Raw genomic sequence first — 24,945 nt, forward strand, 5'->3', positions numbered from 1 at the left:
ACATGTATATAGGTATTTTACATACATATATTTACTTATTTTGAGACAGAAAGAGGTGGGGGGCAGAGGGGTAGAGAAAGAGGGACAGAGAGAGAATCCTAAGCAGGCTCCTCACTGTCAGCATAGAACCTGATGTGGGGCTTAAGACCCATGAACCATGAGATCATGATCTGAGCCAAAATCAAGAGTCGGACACATAACTCACTGAGCTTCCCAGGTAACGCAAAAGAGACCTTCTTAAAGAAAATTTGGTATATGGGGCACCTGGGTGGCTCAGTCAGTTAAGCGTCCAACTCTTGATTTTGGCTCGGGTCATGATCTCACAGTTCATGAAGCTGAGCCCCACGCTGGGCTCTGTGCTGACAGCACGGAGCCTGCTTAGGATTCTCTCTCTCTCTGCCCTTCCCTGTTCATGCTCTCTCCCCTTCAAAATAAATAAATATTTAAAAAAAAAAAAAAAGGAGGTCTCTCCCACTCTCCAGCCTCATAAAACACGAATCTACTCCCTATGTACAGAATCACCCAAGCTACGAAAGCCAGCCAGTGGTGACGTAGGCAGCAGGTGGACGCATCTAGGTCAATCTGGGAATACCCCCTAAAGACTCCCAAGAAGATGGGATACTTGAATTAAAGTTTAATGAAAAATACTTTCATTGTGTAAAAGATGCATAAAATTACCATTTGATCCATTTTATAGTTCGGCGGTATTTAATGTTTCACAGTATTGTGCAATCTCTGAGCTTTTTCGTCTCGTAAAAATGAAAGTCTGTGCCCATTAACCACTCACTCGCCATCCCCTCCCCTCCCAGCCCCTGGCACCCACCATTCTACTTCTGTCTCCAAGAAATCTGACTAGTCAAGACACCTCATGTAAGTGGAACATACAGTATTTGTCCTTTTGCAACTGGTCTATTTCCTTTAGCATAATTTCCTCAAGGTTCGTCCGTGTGGAAGCATGCGTCAGAATTTCCTTCCTTTTTAAGGCTGAATAATGTTCCGCCATGTGCGTATATCACACGTGGCATCCATCCATGCCTCAGTGGACACCCGGGTTATTTACACCATTTGACCATTGCAAATAATACGACTCTGCTCACAGATGTATAACTATCTCTTCCGGCCCCTGCTTTCACTTCTTTTGCACATGCACCCGGAAGGGGGACTGCCGGATCGTATGGCGAGCTTAGTTTTAATTTTCTGAGAAACGACCCCCGTTACTCACAGCAATTGCTTCCTTTTACATTCCTACCAGCGGCGCATGAGGGTTTCAATCGCTCCACGGTCTCGCCAACACCTGCTACTTTCTGGGTTGTGCTCAATGTTACTATGGCCATCCCGATGGGTGTGAGGTGGTATCTCACTGTGGTTTTGATTTGCATTTCCCTGATGATGAGTGATGTTGAACACCTTTTCATGTACCAACCCGGCAATCTGTGTATCTTCTTAAAGAAGTATCTATCCAAGTCCTTTGTTCTTTTTTAAATCTGGGGTTTTCTTGTTAAGTTGTATGAGTTCTTTAGATGGCCTTACCAGATGCATGCTTTATAGATATTTTCTCTTATTTCATGGGTTGCCTTTTCACTCTGCGGACTGTCTCCTGAGATGCATACACTGAATGTGAAGGACAAGTGTGGATAATCAAAACAAGGGAGGGGCGCCTGGGTGGCTCAGTTGGTTAAGCCTCTGACTTCAGGTCAGGTTATGATCTCACGGTTCGTGAGTTCGAGCCCCGCATCGGGCTCTGTGCTGACAGCTCGGAGCCCGGAGCCTGCTTCCCATTCGGCGTCTCCTCCTCTCTCTCTGCCCCTCCCCCACTCGTGCTTGCTCTCCCTCTCTCTCAAAAATAAGTAAACATCAAAAAAAAAAAAAAGTAAAACCAGGGAGGGGGGAAAGGGCATCGATGTCAGTTGTGCTAGTATGGGAGCATGAAACAAAATCCTGTGTTGGCATTCTGTGTAGGTTAAACGCAGGGTGCATGTGAAGAAAGAGAAACAAATGTAGACGGGAAGAATGGCCATGAAAAGTCAGCTTCCAAATTGCCTTGAATGGACTTTGAACTCTATCCCCAAAGTTCTGCACCAATGTAGGATTTTAGCCGTGGCAGTAATATGGGAAAACAGTAAGGGCAAACGCAGGAGTTTACATTTTCAAGCAACCACTTTAACATCAGTACGGAGGACAGATTTTAGAAAGGTTCTTTTGCAAAGACCCCATGTACATCTCAGCCAGGCAGGCTCCTTACACTGGCTCGAACAGCCACCCCTTCCCACCGTCCCCGCTCTGCGAAAGCTCCCTGCTCCCTGCCATGACCACAGTGCGTCTTCCACTGCAGCTACTTGCTCTGTCAGTCGTCTTTGGAAAAACCCATCTGATAAAAGCAATGCAACAAAGACGTTACAATCCAGGAACGACTTGACATGTAAAACCTCTAAGATGTACAAGCAGTTTAAAAAGTGACTGGCTGGGTAAGGAAATGTCTTCTATCAGTGGTGAGCCCCCTTTTATGCGGACAGCTAAAACAAAAACATGTGTAAGCCGATATAAAGTCTTCATTTTATTGCCAAATGAAAACCAAATCGGTAATCTGACCATAGAAATACTTCCTCATGAGAAAATGGACTACTTGGCAGGCATCAAAATATCAGTATCTTGGCATATTTGAAAAGTAGCCAGAGGAAGGTGCCTCTTTACCTCTTTGCCTTGAAATTAGATCATGAAACACGCAGCAGATTCTGTTGCCTTACCAATAACCATTTCTTCTTCCTCACCAAAGGTGCCACGAGGTGCTAAAATGTCTTCCTTCTGAGGGTTGATGGAGCAGAGGTGGGTGGGGGACGGGCTAAACGGGTGACGGGCATTGAGGAGGGCACTTGTTGCGATGAGCACCGGGTGCTGTATGTAAGCGATGAATCACTGGGTTTTCCTCCTGAAGCCATTATTCCCCTATACGTTCACTAACTTGGATTTCAATAAAATTAAAAAAACAAAAAAATAGACGATGGGACAAAAAATCAAATCAAATCAAATCAAATCAAATCAATCAATCAACTGTTTTTCTTCCAGTCGCCCTGTGCTCAAGGAAGGAGTCCTCTTCCCACCCTGGTCGAGGGAATGTAGGTTGGGAGGCCAGTTCTACGAACTCTGTTTTCCTGGTGACGGACTGACCGATGGTGCAAATCAGGCAGGCGGAATACATAGACAGGTTCCCCCCACCCCCCCGCCCACTTTCCATACCTGCTACCGTCTGCCCACCGCAGAATGTTACGGCATAATGTTGCGAGCAAATACCCCGTATGGCAACGTAAACGGTCAAAGCGACTCTGCGTGATTCCGGAAGCACCGGAAGGTCAGCGCCAGGTAACCAAATACGGAGCCTGCGTTCCATTCCTGTGACGCTTCACCTACACGTCTCAAATAAGGAAGCTGGGAGGCAGTAGGCAAAGGACATCCTCCTGGCAGACACTAGGCCAGACCAGGCAAGAAAAAAAGCTGTCGCCGTACCCCACGTCCCCCCCAGACGGCCTCACTAGTCAAAGATGACATCACTCTTCCCTACTGAACATGGCTACAGCCTCAGAGTCCTTACTAATCTCCCTCCACCTAATGGCAATCACCAGGTAGCTGTCTAATTATTGCCTATTTGCTATCCCGCACCTTGCTAACATTTGCCGGATACAGAGAGCCCGGAGACTCAGGGTTATACGACCGTCACACTGGAATAACCTCTTTAGGGTAGCATTTGCCCTGCAAGTTGTCTCCACATCCTCGTGCGAGGCCCCTGAGTGGGACTCTGCCAACAGGGAATCCACCAGACCTTTCAAAGCCAATCTCTAGAGCTGCTGTCATTACCCTGAAGTCAGGCTCGCGTTGTGCCACGTGTTGACCTAAGCGAGGGGAAACAGTGTCATGGCTAAGGGTCCAGCCTCTAGGGGCGCCTGGGTGGCTCGGTCAGTCTGACTTCGGTTCAGGTCATGATCTCAGGGTTGGGGAGTTGGAGCCAACTGACAGTACAGAGCCTGCTTGGGATTCATTCTCTCTCTCTCTCTCTCTCTCTCTCTCTCTCTCTCTCCCCTCCTCCTCCTCCTCTACCAACTCATAATTTTTTGTTTCTCTCTCAGAATAAATAAACTTAAAAAAAAAAAAAAAAAGAGTACAGCCTCTAGGGTAAAAACGCCGTGTTCGTATCCCAAATCTGATGCTTCGCCACCTTATTTCATTTGCCTCATCTTTAAAATGGGGATGATGATAATATCCTTCTCGTAACACTTTGTTAAGGGTTACCTGAGTTAACAGAAGTAATGCATTTAGAATCGTGGTTGACAAACAGGTGCAACGTATTTGCTATTATATTTTGAAAATTTAATCTTTACACAAATTTACAACTCGACTAAGATCTTTCGTTTCTTTTTTTAAACTATTTGAGTAAGTTAATACACTTTTTTAATCCGTAGGCACATCTCCTCTACCTGCTCCTTCCTGTTAACTTTTTTGGTTGTTTTCTTAATAGCATAAAAATACAACTTTAAACTTTTCTTTTTATAAAAAGTATGGGGAGTTTCTGCAATCTCATGGGCTTTGCTACACTGACTCATTATCTCTTCTCTAAATGTTTACTACTCAGGAATTAAATCCATTTCATAATGCTGTAATTTTATTAGTAATCCCCAGTTTTACTGAAACTCTGCATGTCCATATATAACTTATGTGTATCCCTTCATTCAATAAATATTTAGAGCAAGAATCCTACATAACAGAATACTGTTCTAGGCAATGGACTGCAGTTCTTAAATTTAGCAAAAATAATTTAAATACATGCTGCATGTAACACTTTTAAATGTGTATGGGCAAAGTATAATAAGCCTTTTTAATGTGAAAACAATATTATAAGAAAAAAATAGGGCCGCTTAGGTGGCTCAGTCGGTTGAGTCTCCATCTGACTTCGGCTCAGGTCATGATCTCGCGGTCCGTGGGTTTGAGCCCCGCGTCGGGCTCTGTGCTGACAGCTCAGAGCCTGGAGCCCATCTCAGATTCTGTGTCTGCCTCTCCCTTTCTGCCCCTCCCCCACTCTCACTCTGTCCCTCTCTGTCTCTCTCTCTCCAAAATAAACAAAAAAATTTTTTAAAAAGAAAAAATATTTTGCATCCAAAGCCACTTCTCTAACTTCCTCTTTAGAGCATCACACACAAAAAAGAACTGAAGTTACATATCTTAGAAATTACCAGTGTTTAACACATTCCACCTTAAATTTTAGAATTTCATATAAAAAATTTATAAAGACAGTTCTAATAGGACTTATTCTAGAACTTAATTTTCTGAGCCCCACCACAAAATGATGTACAAAACACTGAATAGGCACTACAGTATGAGGATAATCAAGAACCAAACTGAAATCTAAGTGCTTCCACTGACATTTAGAAGAATATTTTAATTTTTTTCACGTTTATTTATCTCTGAGAGGGAGAGAGAGAGACACAGCACAAGCAGGGGAGGGGCAGAAAGAGAGGGAGACACAGAATACGAAGCAGGCTCCAGGCTCCGAGCTGTCAGCACAGGGCCCCACGCGGGGCTCGAACCCAGGAACCGCGAGATCATGACCTGAGCTGAAGTCAGATGCTTAACCCACTGAGCCACTCAGGCGCCCCTAAAAGAATATTTTAAGGCTGTGAGTGAGAAGTAGTATTAAGTCCATCTCAAATAATTCTCATGCATATGTAATTATGAAAATATGGTTGTTTACAAGTGTTTTAAATCTTTAAGTGGAAAACATCACATAAATTCCAAAATAAGTAGTTTTGACTACGATTGACCTAAGGAGATTCAAATTTTAAAACCCTTAGCCTGAGATCAACTCCTCAAACAGCCCGAGAATTAATGGCTCCTTATTGATTGCAAGCGTTTGGTGTTTACAATTAGTCAAAGACAAAGCATTCCTTTCATCATTTTTATCACTTCCTGCTCCACTGTTTTGGAAGTGTGAGAACTGTCCTTATTTTGTTGTGTCTCTGCACAGTGTTCTGGGCTTTATGAGTCATTCTTAATAACGTTTCACGATTTACACAGATTGGAGAGAGGAGGGCTTTCCCTCCTCCCGAATCTGCTCCACACCATGTGCACTTTCCTCCAAATACATTCGGCATTTTTCCATTTAGGTTTCAACCTGTGCCAAAACCAAAGGGAGCGTTCGTTTACTCCGCTTGAAAATGTCAAAGTTGTACGGGTTCAACAAAAAGTTTGCGGCAGAACTTTACTCCCTGATGTTTCACAAACATAGGCATGCACAGTTTTTGCTTCCGTTTCAAAAGATTGAGCAACGGCATTACGAGATCTGTAAGTTACTGATACTGACGTGACCAGCGCGTGGGTGGGAACAACTGGCCGGAGATTGAAACTTCGCTGCACTGACTTTTTTCATACTGAACAAGGCACTATAGAGGGTAAAAACCCGTTCGAAATCTATCTTATCAAATCTCCTTCAATCCTTTACATAACCTCGTGTTGCCCCTCAGATAAACTCCAAAGCCTTTAAACACAACCTCAAAGGTCCTGCACAACTGGTCTCTGCTCACGTCTGTGTCCAGCTCCTTCGTGATGCTGCACAGGGCTCTCCCCCCGGCCCCGGGCAGTGCTCCCCACTCATGCTCCCTCTCTTCCAACCAGCAAACTCATCCTGCAGGCCTCGCACTCTACTGTCCCACAGAACCCTGTCCTAGCTGCAACACAGTAAGAGCTCGTTGCATTAACTCATTATACGCCAACCTTCCTTTTTAAGCACTTTCTCCCTAAATTTTGTCCAGTCTTATGGCAATATGATCGACCTACCACACACTGTAGAAGTTAGGGTGTACAGAGTAATTATCTGACTTCATAGATCAGGAAATGATGATTACAGTGAGTTCAGTTAACATCTATCATCCATACAGACACAAAAAGTGTCCTCTTCCTTGTGAGGAGAACTTTTAGGACCCACTCTCATAACACCTTTCTTCTGCATCATACCTCGGTGTTAGCTACAGTCATCACGTTGTGCACCTTACGTCCCTGGCACGTATTTATAATTGGACGTTTGTGCTTTGGACCACCTTCCTCCAGTCCCCCCTCAAACCACCCCAAACTCCGGTAAACACAAATCTGATCCCTTTTAGTGTTTTTTTTTTAATCCCACATAAAAGTAAGACCATACAGTATTTAGCTCTGTCTGACGGACTTTACGCAGCACAATGTCCTCAGAGTTGATCCATGCAGCTGCAAGCGGTAGGACTTCTTCCCTTGTCACAGCCGAATGATACTCCATTGTGCACAGAGACCACCACTGTTTTATCCTTTCATCCGTTGGTGGACACTTCAGTTGTACCCATCTCTTGGCTACTGTAAATAAGGCTGCAGTGAACATAAGGACAAAGATAGTTCTTCTACACTGGTGCGTTCGCTTCCTTCAGACATATTCTCAGCAGTGGAACTGCTGGTTCGTAGGGCGGTTCTATTTTTAATCTTTTAGGACCCTCCAGACTGTTTTCCACAGAGGCGGTACCCATTGACATTCCACCAGCGACGCGTGAGGGCCCCCTTTCCTCTCCATCCTCACCAGCATTTGTTAGGTCATCGTTGTAAATTTCATTAAGTCTTTAGCGCAGCGAACATGCGGTATTGTATTCGTTTCAGGTGTACCATGTAGTGAGTCGACAATTGTGTGCGTTACTCACGGCTCGTCCTAAGTGTGCTCTTTAATCCCCATCGCCTAGTTCACCCATCCCTCCACCCACCTCCCTTCCGGTAAGCGTCAGCTCGTTCTCCGGAGTTGGTTTCTCTTTTCTTCCCTGTGTTTCTCACAGGCCACAAAGGAGTGAGAGCATATGGCATTCGTCTTCTACTAAATGGCTTACTTCACTTAGGATTACACTCTTCAAGTGCATCCTTATCACCGTAAATGGCAAGATTTCATCCTTCTTTACGGCTGAATAAAATCCCATTGTACACACACACTCCTTTATCCATTCACCTATCAATGGACATTTGGTTCACTTCCATAGTGGACTCTGTTTTTGGATTCCTCGGGTAAATACCCAGCAGTGTGATTACTGGATTGTACAGTTGCTCTATTTTTAATTTTCTGAGTAACCTCCAAACCGTTTCCCACAAGGGCTGTACTGGTTTGCATTCCCAAAGCTAGTGCAGGAGGGTTCCTTTTTCTTCACATCCTTGCCAACATTTGCTGTTTGTGTCGTCGGTTTTAGCCATTCTGATAGGTGTGAGGTGACATCTTATTGTTTTTTTTAAATTTATATTTCCCTGATCATGAGGGATGGAGCATCTTTTCATGTATCTGTTGGCCATCTGGATGTCTTCTTTAGAAAAACGTCTATTCATGTCTTCTGCCTTTAATTGATTATTTGTTTTGAGGGTGTTGAGCTGTGCATGTTATATATTTTGGATATACACACCTTATTGGATATGTCATTTGCAGTACCTTCTCCCATTCAAATAGGTTGCCTTTTAGTTTTGCTGACTGTTCCCTTTGCTCTGCAGAAATTTTATTTTGACGTAATGCCAGTAGTTTAATTTCGCTTTCATTTCCCCTGCCTCAGGGGACTTACCTAGAAAACCGTTGCCACAGCCTATGTCAGACCTTACTGCCTGTGCTCTCTTACAGGATTTTTACAGCTTCGGGCCTCACATTTAAGTCTTCAATCCATTTTTACTTTATTCTTTGTGTACGCATAAGAAAGTGGTCCCGTTTATTTCTTTTGCACGTAGCCGTCCAGTTGTCCCAACGCCCTTTGTTGAAGAGACTGTCTGTTTCTCACTGGATATTCTTCCCTACATTATCAAAGAGTAACTGACCATATAGTTGTGGGTTCATTTCGGGGCTCTGTTCTGTTCTATGGATCTGTATGTCTATTTCTGTGCTAGTGCCATACTGTTTAGATTACTACAGCTTTGTAATACAACTTGATGTCTGGATCAGTGATGCCTCCAGCTCTGCTTTCCTTTTTCAAGATTGATTTGGCAATTTGGGTTTGTTTTTTTTGTTTTTTTGGTGTGTGTGTGGTTCCATATGAATTTTAGGATGTTTTTTGTTGTTGTTCTAGTTTTGTGAAAAACGCTGTTAGTATTTTGACAGGGATGATTAGATCTGTAGATGGCTTTGGGTGGGATAGACATCTTAACAATATTTGTTCTTCTAATCCATGAGCATGGAATGTCTTTCCATTTCTTTGTGTGTTCATCAATTTCTTTCATCAGTGTTTTATCAGAGGATAGGTCTCTCACCTCCTTGGTTAGGTTTATTCCTAGGTGTCTAGGATTCTTAAAACAATTGTAGGATTCTTAAAACGATTCTTAAAACAATTGTAAATAGGATTTCTTTCCTGATTTCTTTTTCTGCGGCTTCAATATTTGTGTGTCAAAATGAACAGATTTCTGCACGTTGATTCTGTATCCTGCAACTTTACTGAATTCCTTGATCAGCTCGAGCAGATCTTCCGTGGAGTCTTTCACGGTATCTGTAAATGGGAAAAGTTTTACTTCTTCCTTGCTAATTTGGATGCCTTGTATTCCTTTTTCTTCTCTGACTGCCGTGGCTAGGACTTCAAGTATGAGGCTGGATAAAATGGTGAGAGTCCATCTTTGTCTTGGTCCTGACCTTAGAGGAAACAGTTTTTCACCCCTGAGTAGAAGGGTAGCTGTGAGTTTTTTATATATGACCTTTATCATGTTGAGGTGTGTTCCCTCTAAACCTACCTTCTTGAGAGCTTTTATCACGAATGGATGTTGTACTTTGTCAAATGCTTCTTCTGCATCTACTGAAATGTCCCCATGGTTTTTTTGTCCGTTCTCTTACCGATGTGATGCAGGACAATGACTGATTCTATTGCATCCCACTTGATTGTGGCAAATGATTTTTTTTTAATGTATTGTTGGATTTGGTTTGCTAATATTTTGTTGAGGATTTTTGAGTTTTGCATTTATGCTCATCAGAGGTTTGGCCTTTAGTTCTCTTCTGTCATGTCTCTATCTGCCTTTGGTATCAGGGTAATTAACGTAGGCCTCGTCAAATGAATTTGGAAATTTTCCCTCCTCTTCCATTTTTTGGAATAGTTTGAGAAGAACAGGTATTAACTCTTCTTTAAATGTCTGGTAGAATTCACCATCTGGTCCTGAACTTTTCTTCCTTGGGAGTTTTTTGTTTTTGTTTTTGTTTTTTATTAGAGATTACATTTTATCGCTGGAAATTGGTCTGTTCGAAATTTTTATTTAAATATTTTATGGAGAAAGAGAGAGTGAGAGCAAGCACAGGGGAGGGGCAGAGAGTGAGGGAAAGAGAGAATCCCAAACAGAGGCTCAAACTCACGAACCATGAGATCATGACCTGAGCTGATATCAAGAGTCGGATGTTAACCGACTGGGCCACCCAGTCGCCCCATTCTGCTCAAATTTTCTATTTCTTCCTAGTTCAAGTTTGGAAGGTTGTATGTTTCTAGAAATTTATCCATTTTTTTCTATGTTTTCCAATTTGCTGGCATATAATTTTTTATAATATTCTCTTATAATCCTTTATATGTCTGTGGGGTCAGTTATTTTTCCTCTTCCATTTCTGATTTTGCTTTTTGAGCCCTCTCTCTCTCTTTTCTTTGATGAGTCTGGCTAAAGGTTTATCAATCTTGTTGATCTTTTCAAAGAACCAGCTCCTGATTTCACTGATCTGTTCTATTGTGAGTTTTTTTGTTTTTGTTTTTTTTTAAATTTCGATTTTGTATATTTCTGCTCTAATCTCTATTAGTTCCTTCCTTCTACTGGTTTGGGGGTTTGTTAGTTCCCTTTCTAGCTCCTTTAGGTGTGAGGGTAGATTGATTATCTGATATTTTTCTTGCTTCTTGAGGTAGGCCTGTACTGCTATAAACTTCCCTCTTAGAACCACTTTTGTTGCATCCCAAAGATTTTAGACCTGTCTCTTCTCTTTTTTGATGCCAGCCATTCTAGCAAGAGCTGATACCTTACTGTTGTTTTGATTTCCATTTCCCTAGTTGGTGATGTTGAACATCTTTTCATGTACCTGTTGGCCATTCCTATATATTCTTTGGAAAAATGTCTACTTGGGTCCCTCGCCCAGTTTTAATTGGATTATTTGTTTCATGTTTTGTTTTTGTTTTTGTTTTTTCTTTTGCTGTTGACTTACATGAGTTCCTTATATATTCTGGATATTAACCTCTTATCACACAGATGGTTTTACCATTCATAGGTTGTCTTTTCACTGGTGAGTTTTCCTTTTGATGTGCAAAGGCTTTTTAGTTTGATGTAATCCCACTTACTTATGTTTGCTTTTGTTGCTGTGCTTTAGGTGTCCTATCCAAATATTATTGCCAAGACCCATGTCAAGGAGCTTTTTTCCTATGTTTTCTAGAAGTTTTATGGTTTCAGGTCTTACATTTAAATCTCTGACCTATTTTGAGTTAATTGTCATGAATGGTGTAAGACAGAGGTCAAGTTTCATTTCTTCCCATGTGAATGTCCGATTTTCCCAGCACCATTTAACGAACAGACTGTCCTTTCTCCATTGAGTATAACTGACTCTACTGTGAAATATTAGTTGACCTCATATACTTATTCATTTCTGAGCTTTATTCTGTTCCACTGGCCTATTTTTTTTTTATGCCAGTATCATACTGTTTTGCTTAATATATCCTGAAATCAGAAAGCGTAATTCCTCCTGCTTCATTCTTCCTTCCCAGGAATGCTTTGGCTATTCAGTCTTTTGTAGTTTCATATAAATTTTAGGTTTGTTTCTTCTACTTCTGTGAAGACATGCCATTGGAATCTTGATAGGAACTGCACTGAATCTACAGATGGCTTTTGGTAGTATTGACATTTTAACAGTATTAATTCTTCCAACTTACACATACAGGATAATCTCCATTTACTTGTGCCTTCTTCAATTTCTTTCGTCAGTTGTCTTGTAATTTTCAGACCAGAGCTTTCACCTCCTGGAGCAAATGTATTCCTAAGTGTTTTATTATTTTAGATATTACTATAAATGACATCACTTTCTTTTTTAGATAATTTGTTGTTTGTGTATAGAAACAGTACTGATTTTTCTATATTAATTTTGTGTCCTGCAACTTAATTGAATTCATTGATAAGACCTAATAATAATTTTTTGGTGGAGGTCTTCAGGACCTTCCGTATATAAAATCCTGCCATCTGCAAATAGAGACATTTTACTTCTTCCTTTCCAATCGGATACATTTTACTTCTTTTTCTTGCCTAACTCCTCAGGCTAGGACTTCTGGTACCATATTGAATAGAAGTGTCAAGAGCAGACAGCTTTATCTTGTTCCTGATCTTAGAGAAAAAGCTTTCAACCTTAGCATGTTATATAATTTACTTAGGATGGAGGGACTGGGTGAAACCGGTCAAAAGTTACAAACTTCAAATTATAAGGATGTAATGTACAACGTGATGACTATAGTTAACATTGCCGTATGGTATATTTGAAAGTCACTAAGAGAATAAATTGTAAACTTTTCATTTTGTGCCCCCTGTAGAAACACTAAGTTCCATTACAACTGAATTCATGTCCAGTGCTTAGCAAACGCAAAACACGCAGTAGATAGTTGGTGACTTTTAGTAAAATGAATGAATTTTAAACCAAAAATGATGACCCTGGGACAGAAATTGAGCTGTGTGTTTTTCTAGACCCCACCAACTTCCTATGTAACAGTCTTAATGACCAATGATAACATATTAATGAGGGAGAAGCAAAATGCAGGAAAAAGCCAATAAGGGACTGGGAAATATACATTGTTTATTATACCTTGCAATGGAAAAGTAATCAAACAAGCAGAGGATAATTGGTGTAAACTGAATTAGAATGACTGAAACCTGGGGAAAAACCTTCCATATGAGAAACTCTAGAAGTTCCTTTTGATGTTTACTCTATTTCTTTTTTATTAAAAAAGCAACATATACAAGAATATAAACTGATAAATCCCCCAAATCCAGAAACAACCACAATAACATAGTTAACTAGCTCTTCGTCTACACAATTATATATATGATTATTTCCTTGTAAAAGATGGCACTATATCCTGTTCTGCAACTCACCATACTTCAGTGAAGCTACCAATTAAAACACCTATTTTAGGGTTTTTTTTTTTCCACTTTTCCTATTACAGTCAATGCGGAACATGAATAACCAGTTAAAATGAGAGCAGAAAGGCAAAACATTTAACACTACCTTCTCCCCACTCTTAAAATACGAAAAATATTCGAACCCTCCCTCCCAGGCTATCCCAGAAGCAAACCACCACAAGCCCCACAGCCCTGCCTTGGATCCTACCAGCCAACACCAGCACCGCGTTCGCTCTAGCACAGGCCCTCCGTGCCCAGGACGGGGGCTCTCAAATGTTAAACTTGCACTAGAATTACCTGAGGGGGCTTATCAAAACACAGATTTTAGGTCCCACTGCAGGAGTTTCTGACTCCGGGGGGTTTGAGTGAGATGAGGCCTATGGCATTTCTAACTAGTTCCCGAAGGATGTCCACGGTGATGTGGGAATCCCACCAGAGAATCGGTGGCCTCGATGAAGAACCAATGCCCACAAAGAGCCTTCTCGATCTGCACACCTCTTAGTGGCCTCGGTTCTCCCAGCATGGTCCTGAAAACCCACACTGCACCACTCAACACTGGATTACACAGCCTCGGTTGCTGTACTCTCACAGTACCTTCTTTCCACGCCAGGAGATTATGCGTCCCTCAAGGACAGTACACGCAAGGAACATGGCTCCTGTGACTCACCAGGACCCCGGGACACGGCAAATAGATGCATCTGCTTAATCCACAGGCCCCACCTGACTGCCTAAAAGCAAATGATGTGCATCTTAAAATCTCGAGCAAATTTATTTCTAGTAAACATTTCTGTTTGCTAGACATTGGGCTACATGTTTTCCAACGTCCACACCAACAAATCCTGAAACGATCTTATTCTCTGATTATGTGTTTATTATCTGTGTTCTCCTATCAGAAAGTGACCTTCGAGGGAGCAAGTTTTTAGCCCTTGTTCTCTAATTACGTTCCCATAGTAGGTACTCAGGATTTCATTCATTCATTCATTCATTCATTCATTCATTCATTCATTCGAGAGAAAGAGAACACAAGCATGAGAGAGGGGCAGAGGGAAAGGAAGAGACAGAATCCCAAGCAGGCTCTAACCAAGATCATGACCTGAGACGAAATCAAGAGGCGGACTCTTGACCGACTGAGCCACCCAAGAGCCCCTCAAGAAATACTTGCTAATCGGCATACTGAATCACTGGCTAGGGAAATGAGTAGTATCTGCTCACATTCCAGCTACAACTTGGCCACTCAACTAGAAATTATTATTCAATCTTCAATCAAATAAGCTAGATCACTGTGAAACGTTCGGGCAGCTTTTAAAAAGTAGATTCAAGGGGCGCCTGGGTGGCGCAGTCGGTTAAGCGTCCGACTTCAGCCAGGTCACGATCTCGCGGTCCGTGAGTTCGAGCCCCGCGTCAGGCTCTGGGCTGATGGCTCGGAGCCTGGAGCCTGTTTCCGATTCTGTGTCTCCCTCTCTCTCTGCCCCTCCCCCGTTCATGCTCTCTCTCTCTCTCTCTCTCTCTGTCCCAAAAATAAATAAAAAACGTTGAAAAAAAAAATTAAAAAAAAAAAAAAAAAAGTAGATTCAAAAAATGAGAAATGGTTATACCACTCATCTCTCACCAGTTTTCATTTGAGTTTTAAAAACCTGTGGTAAGTAAAACATCAACTTAAATGTTGAAATACATTCTGTTAAGTAGATGCGATGATTTTAATTCAACATCCTTTTCTATTACATGGACCATCAGAAAATACGATTTTTACTCAAAGAAACACCGATGAAAATAAAGTACTTTCAAAAATCCGCTATCTCATAACATTTTCGTTCATTAGAATCACTTCTAAACATCTGTGTCTCCCTCTCTCTCTGCCCCTCCCCCGTTCATGCTCTGTCTCTCTCTCTCTGTCCCAAAAATAAATAAAAAAAAAGTTGAAAAAAAAAAAGAATCACTTCTAAACAAAATTTCTGCCGGGGAAATGCAGTAATGATGTCGAATGTACAAATAATGGCTGCCGGTGGTAGGAACTTTACAGATACTGCAAAAACTGCTTCCGAAATCAATCTAGCTTGTAACAAAGCTACTAAAATTATTGGAACTAGTTTCATAATCACTAACAATGTGTGATGACCTGAATTCATCTTTAAAATTATCAAAATCCCAATCAACTTGATTAGATTGCTACAGAGCCCAAACACTCTCAAAAAGAATATATTAAAGATACACCTTTGCACTAAGATGAACAATTAACAGAATTAATGGAATACATCAAGTAACTCTTTGCAAATGAACTTTATCCCCCTTCTAGTAACCAGATTGTGAACTTATGATTATTTATAATGCAAATCAAGGCATTCAACACATTTTGTTTCCATTCCAAAAAAGAAAATAAAAAGACTGAGATATGAAATTTCTACGTGAAGACGTAACTTCCATAATCGACACAAAGCAATTTCAAGGAGAAGAAAGTGCACAAAATGAAGTTCCAAGTGAACCATTTCAATGATGTGGGTTTTTCCTGACTCATGATATGGACTAATAGTTAACACATAATTTATTAGTGTCCTACTTACTAAAACCTTCCAACATTGCATGCCTTGGCAAACTAATTCATGCCCCATTAATTTAATATCCCACGACATTATAAACACTAGCACAGAAACCATCTGTTACACGCTAAGCAGGACTAATGCTCCTGAATCTGCATTCCAGGCTGCATATAGTGGGTTTAGGGGACAGGATGGAAATCTCACTAATTCTAGGTAAGAAGTATTTAGTAGTTTTATTTGAATGAAAATTGTTCCATCTCTAGAATCATGGAGAGGTGAAAAATATGGAGTAACTCCATCCTCTGAGTAAAAAAAAAAGGAAGCCATTCATGTATTTGTTGAAAATATTTAAGGCAGCTGACAGCACCAATGTTTTCATTATTAATTATTGGACATGTACGGGTACCCTGACGGGGAGATGGTCTGCTATTTAATATTTCAGACATATAAACACAGTAGTAACAAATTCTTGGACATAAAAGACACTGCTACTCATGATTCTTAAATGACTTGGGTTCAATCAATCGCCCTCTTGAATACCAAAAAGCTTCCCTTTAGAATATGAATATCACAGTTACGTTTTGGGGGTTTTAAACAAAGCCCATGTATTTTAAATATTATTCTGATACCAGGAGATGCCAAATACAGTCATACTGACTGTACGTACGTTTTTACTAACGTAGAACTAAGCTTTTTACATTAGAAGCCAAAAGGGGACATCGCTGAGAGTCCAAGAATTCAGGATTCTTCCCGAGCATAACTGAAATACTGAAATGGCATTAGGGACGTCAAACTGTGTTCCGTCTTGGAACCTTCCCACCGGAAATGCAAAGGGTAGGATCTTCATCGTATCCTAACGCTGATTTATCACTTTGATAGTTCTGCCTTGATACTTGTGGAGACGTGAAATAGTTTAGTAATCGGAGTCTTGATGAGTACCGGCTGGGCCTGTCAAATTTCCCGTGCGTAAAAATTAACATGAAGTACAAAATTTAGTAAAACAACCCAATTCATGACCTAGGTAACTTTGTTTTCTTCCTGAAAGTTTTCCCAAATCAAAGTATGGCTGTGAGTTACGGGTACAGTCCCCGATACTTTCAGGGAATATTTATGCACTCTCTAAATGAGAACCTAAAGTTTTAAAAGAAAGAACCCCTACCGCCAATTCCTGGCATCGCTTGAAAACCAACTGTTTGGGATTTTGGATCCGAGGTCCGCCTCCAAAAGGCAATTTGCCTCACAAGTACAGATAGAACTCTGCGCATTTAAAATGCAAATGTTATGAAAGCAGGGAAATCAAACTGAGAACAGTAACAGTACAGACTCTGAAAATGTCAATCTCTGAAGACACTGGGGGGTTCGGCTTTCCCCAACCCCCTTCTCTGCCAACACAAAGCAGAGCGATTGGCTGTGGGGCGGACCCCTCTGCAGACCATCTGGCTCAGAGCCCCCCGGGGCTGGACTGTGTCCAGCCTCGGTCAGACTAACCGGAAGGAGGCAGAAACTTACGACTCTCTTCGACTGGTCTGAGCACCAACTCCCCGGAAACCTAACCATCTAGAATCTCAATAGCGCTTTACACAGAGTTTGCTACGTACACGAAAAGACAACGCACCGGGCGGGATTTACCAATCACAGTATAGAATCCCTTCCCTCTGGAAGCTTTCCAGCGAGCAGGGGGAGACAGGAAGAGCATGAAAGTAGTTCTGCTTCCGGGCACAATACTGACAACTGGTGGCCACTTGGAGGTTGAGAAGCCAACCCTCCTTTGTTCGTTCATTCAAAACGTTTAGAGCGCCCCTCCCCGCTGCATCGGGGGTGCTGCCGGCGAGGGATACACAAGTAACTGCGACTCCCGCGGCCAGTGCCCCCCAGGGGCTCACCGGTACCGCCCGGGGATCACCCTCGATCCCCAGCAAGGGAAGGCGGCCACGTAAGCCTCGCTCGCTGCCGGCAGACGTGGACGGTCAACACCCGCAAAACCCCCGGACGCTACAGCCGCCCTGGTCACGCAGACCCGGTGCACGGGGAGTACCGCCGCGGGGCAATCGGCCCCCCACTCCGTCTTCAGCTTCTCTGAGCACCGCACGAGCAGGCGCTCCATAGAACAGCACGTGCACGAAGGAACGCCAGCGGTTTGGACAGCGTGACGTCATCGTGACGTCATCACGACAAAACCGCTTGCAAGCAGCGTGCCAGCCGGACGGGGGAGAAGCAAACGTCATCTGTTATTCACTCATTCGCTTAAATCTGAAACTTCCCAGATGGCCTTTCTCGGAACGGAGTACCGTACACCTTCACGTGACCTCCCCGTGGTGTAGACCATTTCCACACGAGGCCGGCTTATCCGTGGTTGAAAAATAAGCTACATGAGCGTTTACCGAGTCCTTGTGCATAAAGCACGGTTTCCCTGCGTCCGCTTTCTCTCACTAAACTGACACAAAGGGAAACAATCCGGACAGGCCCGACTTTCAAGAATATTCTCCCAGAACTTGTGTCTCTCACGCTTTCTGTTCCTGGGTCTGGCGTGGAAACAGAAATACCCCCCCCCCCCCAAAAGCCCTCTCCACAAAAATGTCCTTCCTCCGAGCATTTCCCACGAAGCCCCTTGGAAGGAGACGAAGGCCTCGTTGAGGAGAACACAAAATTTTAAAAAGAGTGAGGGCGCGATGGAGAAGAGACACAGGCTTCAGCCTTAATCCAGAATCACACACAAGACACATGGACCCGGAACTGGCTTTCAGTAGTTCCGCAAAAGTGGGCGGGGCTGTCCTCAAGCCACGCCCACAGGGCTAGCGCTAAACCTGGGTTGCCAGGGGCTGCAGGGGCTGCGTCCTGAGTCCCGAGATGGTTCTCCCTGTTGGAAGGGGTGCAAGGGCCCAGCCGCCCGCCCACCGGCAGGCGTACCATTAAAGGTTCCTTTGCAGTGTCTCCACCCTAAGCTGCGCGCAGCCTGTCTGCAGGGGCCCCACCGCTAGAGGGAAGCCCCAGGTCACACGCATTCAGCTTCTCTTGGTTCCTGATCCCAGCAGTGGTCCTGAGCCCTCCGGGGGCCACCAAGCGAGATGGCCTCTGTGTAAGGACAATTTTGCCTTCAGGTACAAGGGAGCACTGCTTCAGCTCCACTCTGCTATTCTCAATAATCATTTACCTCTTGAGTGGATGTACTCAACAGTTCAAAGTAGTATTGGATTGACTAATACAGAAAACAGATTTGAAAGACACGGAATGGCACATCCAAATAGTTACAAAAATCTAAGGGTCGTTTAACAACATCACTGTAACACTAAGACGCGACGCAAAATTTGTCATCTTCTGAGCCCTATACTCAATTTCCCATCTCGTAAATATCCCTTATTCTGGCACTATATTATTATCCATCATTATATAGCAAGTTGATGAAATCTGCATCTTTATATGAGGTGCCTTAAGCACAACTCAGTCATACGTTCAAAGCGTCCAACAACTCAGACTGCTTCCAAACGTCTGAGGTATGTTATAGCTGAATATGCCACATCAAGCTTTGTTCTCACTATTAAAAGCTGTGATTGTTTTGAAAAAAAATAAAATGCTACGTTTGTTTCTGCAATTTATTTCTATTTCTCTCTCCCTCTCAACCCACACACACATACACAGACTCACGTACATGTACTTTAAAATCTAATTTGTGTTGCAATGTCAAAAGCTCTCTTTTGTAAAGGTTTCTTTATTAAAAAAACTCTGCAAGAAAATTATAGAAACTTTGAAAATTAGAGGAAACTCAGCCCAAGGAGCCTACGAGGACCACAGATCTAACAACATAACATCTTAATAGTGATCATTTATAAGCTTTAATTATGGCATTCTGTTACACTAAATAAATTTCCAGAAAAATAGCATATATTTGTTTCTAACATAAAAGTTCTTCATAGAGTCGAAATCATATGTTATATAAATTTCTACTATAAGAAGAACATTCTGGGAAACACGAAGTCTTATTTGGCCAAACATAAATTCATTTAAAACTATGCTACAATATTCAAATCCAATATATTAACACATGTTCAACTTGGGAGGAAATTTATTTCACTTCCCATCCCTTTTGAGTCCACATTTCTTTTGTCATAAATATAACAGCATCTTAAGTTCATGAGTGTGAACAAAATGTCTAATGCAAAGTCAGGAGTTCTCTTCCTACTGTGTCCACGTGAAAATTATTTAATGATTTCTCTTTGCAAAATGCAGTAATACAAATACGTTTTTGAAATATAAAGAATATTTGTATAATCACTAATAATAATTGCTGAACAAAATCAAGGCTAGTATTACCTTCTGCATTTTCAACATGTCATATCCAAATAAATTTTCACAAGTCCTTTGCCAAGCTTTTGTAGCCAACGATCTTACTTCAGTGGATTTATTTCCTCTCATTCTAACTTCTTTTATCTTTTGAAACACAGTAAAACTTTTACAGCGTGAAAAATGCTAATTCTGTCTACTTTATACTTTCTAGCATGTACTAAACACTCGGTTTTGTTCGTTTGTTTTCGTCGCCGTAAACTAGAAAACAATCCCCGCTCGATCCGAATGAGATCTTACCTTCTGGTTTGTTGTTTTTCCTCTTGAGCCATTTTTCTACGGTCTCGGCACTAACACTTTCAGACACAAACTCATCCAACACCTGGGGATGAAGGGAAAGATACGCCTTCACTTTTTCATCTGTCAGACCTGTGAAAGAATTAAGAAGACTAACATTAACCTGGGTGACACCTCTGTGAGCATCAAACATACAGAAAAATGGCCCGTTATGCTAAGCTTGACCTGCAACATAAAAAGAACATAAAGATGTGTACACATACATGGAATATTATTCATCCGCAAAGAGGATGTAAGTCCTGATACATGTTACAACACGGGGGAAACCCCGAACACAGTAGGGTAAATAAGAAAACCCAAACACAAAGGAGAGATGTCCTCTGTTTCCACTTCTATGAACTACCTAGAACAGGCAAATTCGCAGAGACAATGCAGATTAGGAGTTACCAGGGACTGAGGGAGGGGAGGATGGGGAATTTGCTACTTAATCGGTTTCCAGGGAAGGCAAAGTTGTAGAAGTCGACAGAGGTCATGGTCACAGTACACACGGGGAGTATAACTAATGCCGATGAATTATACATTTGAAATGTTCAAAATGGCAAGTTTTAGGTTATGTATATTTTGCCAGTATAGAAAAAAAAAAAAAAACAGTAAAAATGGCAAAAGTTAAAACTTCAGCAACTTGAAACTACAGACATGGGGCGCCTGGGCAGCTCAGTCGGGTAAGCGTCTGACTTCAGCTCAGGTCATGATCTCACAGTTCCTGAGTTCAAGCCCCGCACTGGGCTCTGTGCTGACAGCTCGGAGCCTGGAGCCTGCTTCGGGTTCTGTGTCTCCCTCTCTCTGCCCCTCCCTTGCTCGTGCTCTGTCTCTCTCTCTCTCTCTCTCTCTCTCTCTCAAAAATAAATAAACATTAAAAACAATTTTTTTAAGCTACAGACGTTACATCACGTTACACAGCTGCTTTCCAACAGCACCTTTCAGTGTGTACTTGGGCCGGCACTGTGCTCCCGTGCTGTGCAGGGAAGCCTTACCAAGCACTCAGATCTTTCTGGAAATAGTAACCACTGCTTCCAACACTCAAGGTGAGTGAGGCTCTAGGAGGGGAAGTGAACAGGAGAATATAATGCTGGTACGGTTGAGGTGCTAAAAAGGTGTTCGCGGCACAAATACACATCTTTCGTTGTTCGCAGCACAAAGTATCCTTTCTCTCAGGGGCACGACATCCGATGGTATTAACAACAATCAGCTCAGGATGATCAACAACCGTTCCCTGCTATCCCATGTTATGTGGTCAGTGTCAGTGAAATCAATTTTCGGTCTGATAACAACAACTGTTGACTATACACACGGGATTTTCAGGCAAAGTGCTTTTGCAAATTTTCACGTTGAACATACAAAATCATGTGTTGTGAGACTGGTGCTTCGTGCCGGTACGCCATTCATCAACCAACTCCAAATCACAGACAGGCTATCAATAATTGTAAATCTGTGACGGCAATTATTTTTCACTACCGTGTCCCCTCTGTGAATTACTCAATAAATTACCATCCTTAGGGACAGTCAGATAAAAAAGGAAATAGAAAATTGTACTTTCGGTGACCAAAAGAAGAAAAGGAAGCATATCCTTATGACTCCAGGGAATAAGCTGCCTGTTCCCGACATCAGACCAGCCACAGAATTAACATGTGTTAATTAATTCTGCTGGGGACTAAAGTCACAACCCCTACGATGCTTCGATGCTTCGAGAGAATGGTATAGTCGAGAAGGCAAATAATTTCTTCAATGAATTCACTACTAAAACAGTCAACTTACGCTACAGACAGACGGATAGCTACGGATGTATAATTACACAGTTGTATTAGACAAAAGAAAACTCGGACCCTGTCTGGCCAGGGGGCAAAAGAGCCCCCGTGGTGTAAAATTCAGTTTGAGAAGTTCTACCAGGTGCTGAAGATAAGACTCAATAAAGTGAGAGGGGGCTCTCCTGACAGAATAAATCACAGTCCCCAGGTACAAAAGGCACAGGACGTTGAAGTGAACGGACGGCTGACTTGACCTCCAAGAAGACACACAATGCAAATTTCACACGCTCTTCAACGGTGTCCTTCGGTCCTTCACAGCGGTTCATGTCTGACACTTGCTTCCTTCCTAAAACTTCATCACTTTTGTGACTGTTCTTGTCCCAACTTCCTATCTGCTCCTTACTTCCGCTTTCTCCTCGCTCATCTAGGACGATGACAGCAAAATGTGAAGCAGGAATCCTAATGTATTTTTGATCTCCGGTCCCTGGACATTCTTCCATCTGGACTTAAAACTGAGTCACCTCCATCCCCTTCTTCCCAAAGTGGTTTCAACTCTCAGCTCTCCTCTTTTCTGCTACCAGTGCTCCCCAGCGTCCCAGAGACCCAGGCCGGAAATAGAAAAGTCGGCACTGACTCATTCTCCTTGTGGTCTCCGTTCATCTTACTGCACTACGATACCCATCCTGTTTGCTATCTTGCGTATCACATTAAAGGGCTTGTGTCTAAAATATACAAAGAACACTTACAACTCGACAAGAAGAAAACAGGCAACCCAATTAAAACGGAGTCGAGGATCTGAACAGACATTTCATTGGAAAAGATACCGATACGATAAATAAGCACATGAAAAGATGCCCATCTGTCCTTCGTGAAGTGAGGTTAAAAGTGAGATCCCACTATATACACCTGTGAGAATGGCTAACGTTGGCAAAACAGACTATCATTTTTGGCAAGGATACGGGGCACTAACATTCCTCGTTCGCTGCTGGTGAGAATGCAAAATGGGAATGACTTTGGAAGACTGGCAGCTCCTTATAAAGCCAGATACGAGCTTAGCGTGTGACCTGGCACCCACACTACTAGGTGCTTAGCCGGCTGACCTGGACACTGACGTCCCCACAAAACCTGCATGTGAACGCGGACAGCAGCTTTATTCACCGCCATCCCAAACGCAAGGTGCCGAAACGGTCTTGCAGCAGGGCAGTGGCGCCTCCGCACAATGAGATATTATTCAGTGAAAGAGAAAACGTGCCAACGAGCCACGAAAAAACATGGGTTAGGCTTCGACGCGTATTGCTAAGTGCAAAGGACTAGTGCGCAAAGGCTGCGTGTTGTGTAATTCTAATCATATGACGCTGTGGAAAAGGCCAAACTACAGCCGTTGAGAAGAGAGAGACCCACGGCTGCCAGGGCTGTAGGGAAGGGAGAAAGACGCACAGGGCATCTCTGCGGGTGAGAAAACTACCCCACATGACACTCTGATGGTGAGGGAGGGCACATTCGTCAGAACTCACAGGTGTAGTAAAATTTTAAGAAAACACTTGGAAAAGTCAGGCTGTCTAATGGGAGGCAGCATACGGCCAAAGAATCTAAATGCATTACAAATGTATGAAACAACCTCAGCAAGGGAGGAGGGGGGATCAGGTGCTGAGCTAAGTAACTTCAGCAATGAGCGGAGTCTGTAAGACTAAAACCAAAGGACATTCCACGGGGTCCAGGTACTCGAGTTGATCGAGTTATGCCACGTGGGTAGAATTTAACAATTCTCACCCCACGAGTCGTTTATCCCGGAACCGAACAATTAAATAAGTGCATGGTGGGAATGAGGCTTCTCAGCGGTAGAGTAAGCAAGAGGAGGAGTCTAGAATGATCTATGGGATAACGGATTAGAGTTCGACACATCAGTATGGACTCCTACTTAAATGAACACAGGCAGAGATGGTTACACATTCAAATACTGGTAGGTATGCTCTATATACACTCAGGTCAGTAGATATACATCCATTTGCTCGTTAGGTTAGCTGTGAGGGCCTAGAAGCAACCATAAGCCAGTACCCACACGTTCACGTAGCACCCAGATCTTTGCTTCTAATACCACTCCCCAATAAAAGGAACCACAGCTCCTTGGAGAAATGGCCGAGTCTAGGAGCAGTACACAAAATACGTAAGACGAGCCGTAAAGTAAGGGAGTATACACAAAACGATGGGGTATGTCAAGGATACAAAAGCTGATTGAAAGAGTTCCCAATTATTAAAACAGGGAGCCATTTGAGTAGCAAAATAAAGCCCTGGATTATAATCCAAAGAGTGAAATAATAACCCTTCCTAGAGTCTGAATGTTTGTGTGCCAACTTCCAAACTCCTGTGTTAAAACCCTAATTGCCAAAGGTGATGGCGTTAGTGGGTGGGGCCTCCGCGAAATGCCTCAGCCATGAGGGTGGGACTTCATGAACGGGATTCTCGCTTCCTAAGAGGCTCCAGAGACCCCTGGACTCTTTCCACCGCGTGCAGATACACGAAGCCCGTGACCTGAAAGCAGGCCCTCACCCAACCAAGCAGGTGCCATGACCTGAGACTTCCAGCCTCAGAACTGTAGGCAATAAATTTCTGTTGTCTAGACGCCACCCAGTCTGTGGTATCATAGCAGCCTGAATGGACTAAGACGGCCCCAGAGTCCATGCTGATATAAATAAATGACTGAATAAATAGAGAAGAACAAATAGCCCACTCAGAAGAATTCCAAACAATCTACGTAGACACTCTGCCCTTCAGGAGGCAGAGGATAACTCCCCACTCCTTGACCCTTCTTTTGTATAAATTACTCAAAACTAAAATTTTAAAGATCAGTTGAGTCATAAATGAGTTACGACGTCTAAGTAAACATCTAGGCTAAAAAAGTTCATCAA

The 24,945-nt window shown here is 42.6% G+C and overlaps 1 protein-coding gene and 1 long non-coding RNA gene across 7 annotated transcripts in view; one reads left to right on the forward strand and one right to left on the reverse strand.

Moving 5' to 3' along the window:
• PDE10A (phosphodiesterase 10A) overlaps nt 1–24,945 on the reverse strand; it is a 605,914-nt gene that overhangs the window by 156,357 nt on the left and 424,612 nt on the right. For all 6 annotated transcript variants that reach the window (XM_078447559.2, XM_078447557.2, XM_078447556.2 and 3 more), the window contains one exon: nt 20,238–20,366. In XM_078447559.2, coding sequence (XP_078303685.1) covers nt 20,238–20,366 — 129 coding nt within the window. The remainder of the gene's footprint in view (nt 1–20,237; nt 20,367–24,945) is intronic.
• On the forward strand, nt 3,258–6,456 carry LOC144616449 (uncharacterized). The gene is made up of 2 exons (XR_013555854.1): nt 3,258–3,617; nt 6,150–6,456. It is a non-coding gene; the product is annotated as an uncharacterized LOC144616449 (long non-coding RNA).

This window comes from Panthera onca, chromosome B2, assembly GCF_046562875.1.
Source record: "Panthera onca isolate mPanOnc1 chromosome B2, mPanOnc1 haplotype 2, whole genome shotgun sequence".
Lineage (NCBI taxonomy): Eukaryota > Metazoa > Chordata > Mammalia > Carnivora > Felidae > Panthera > Panthera onca.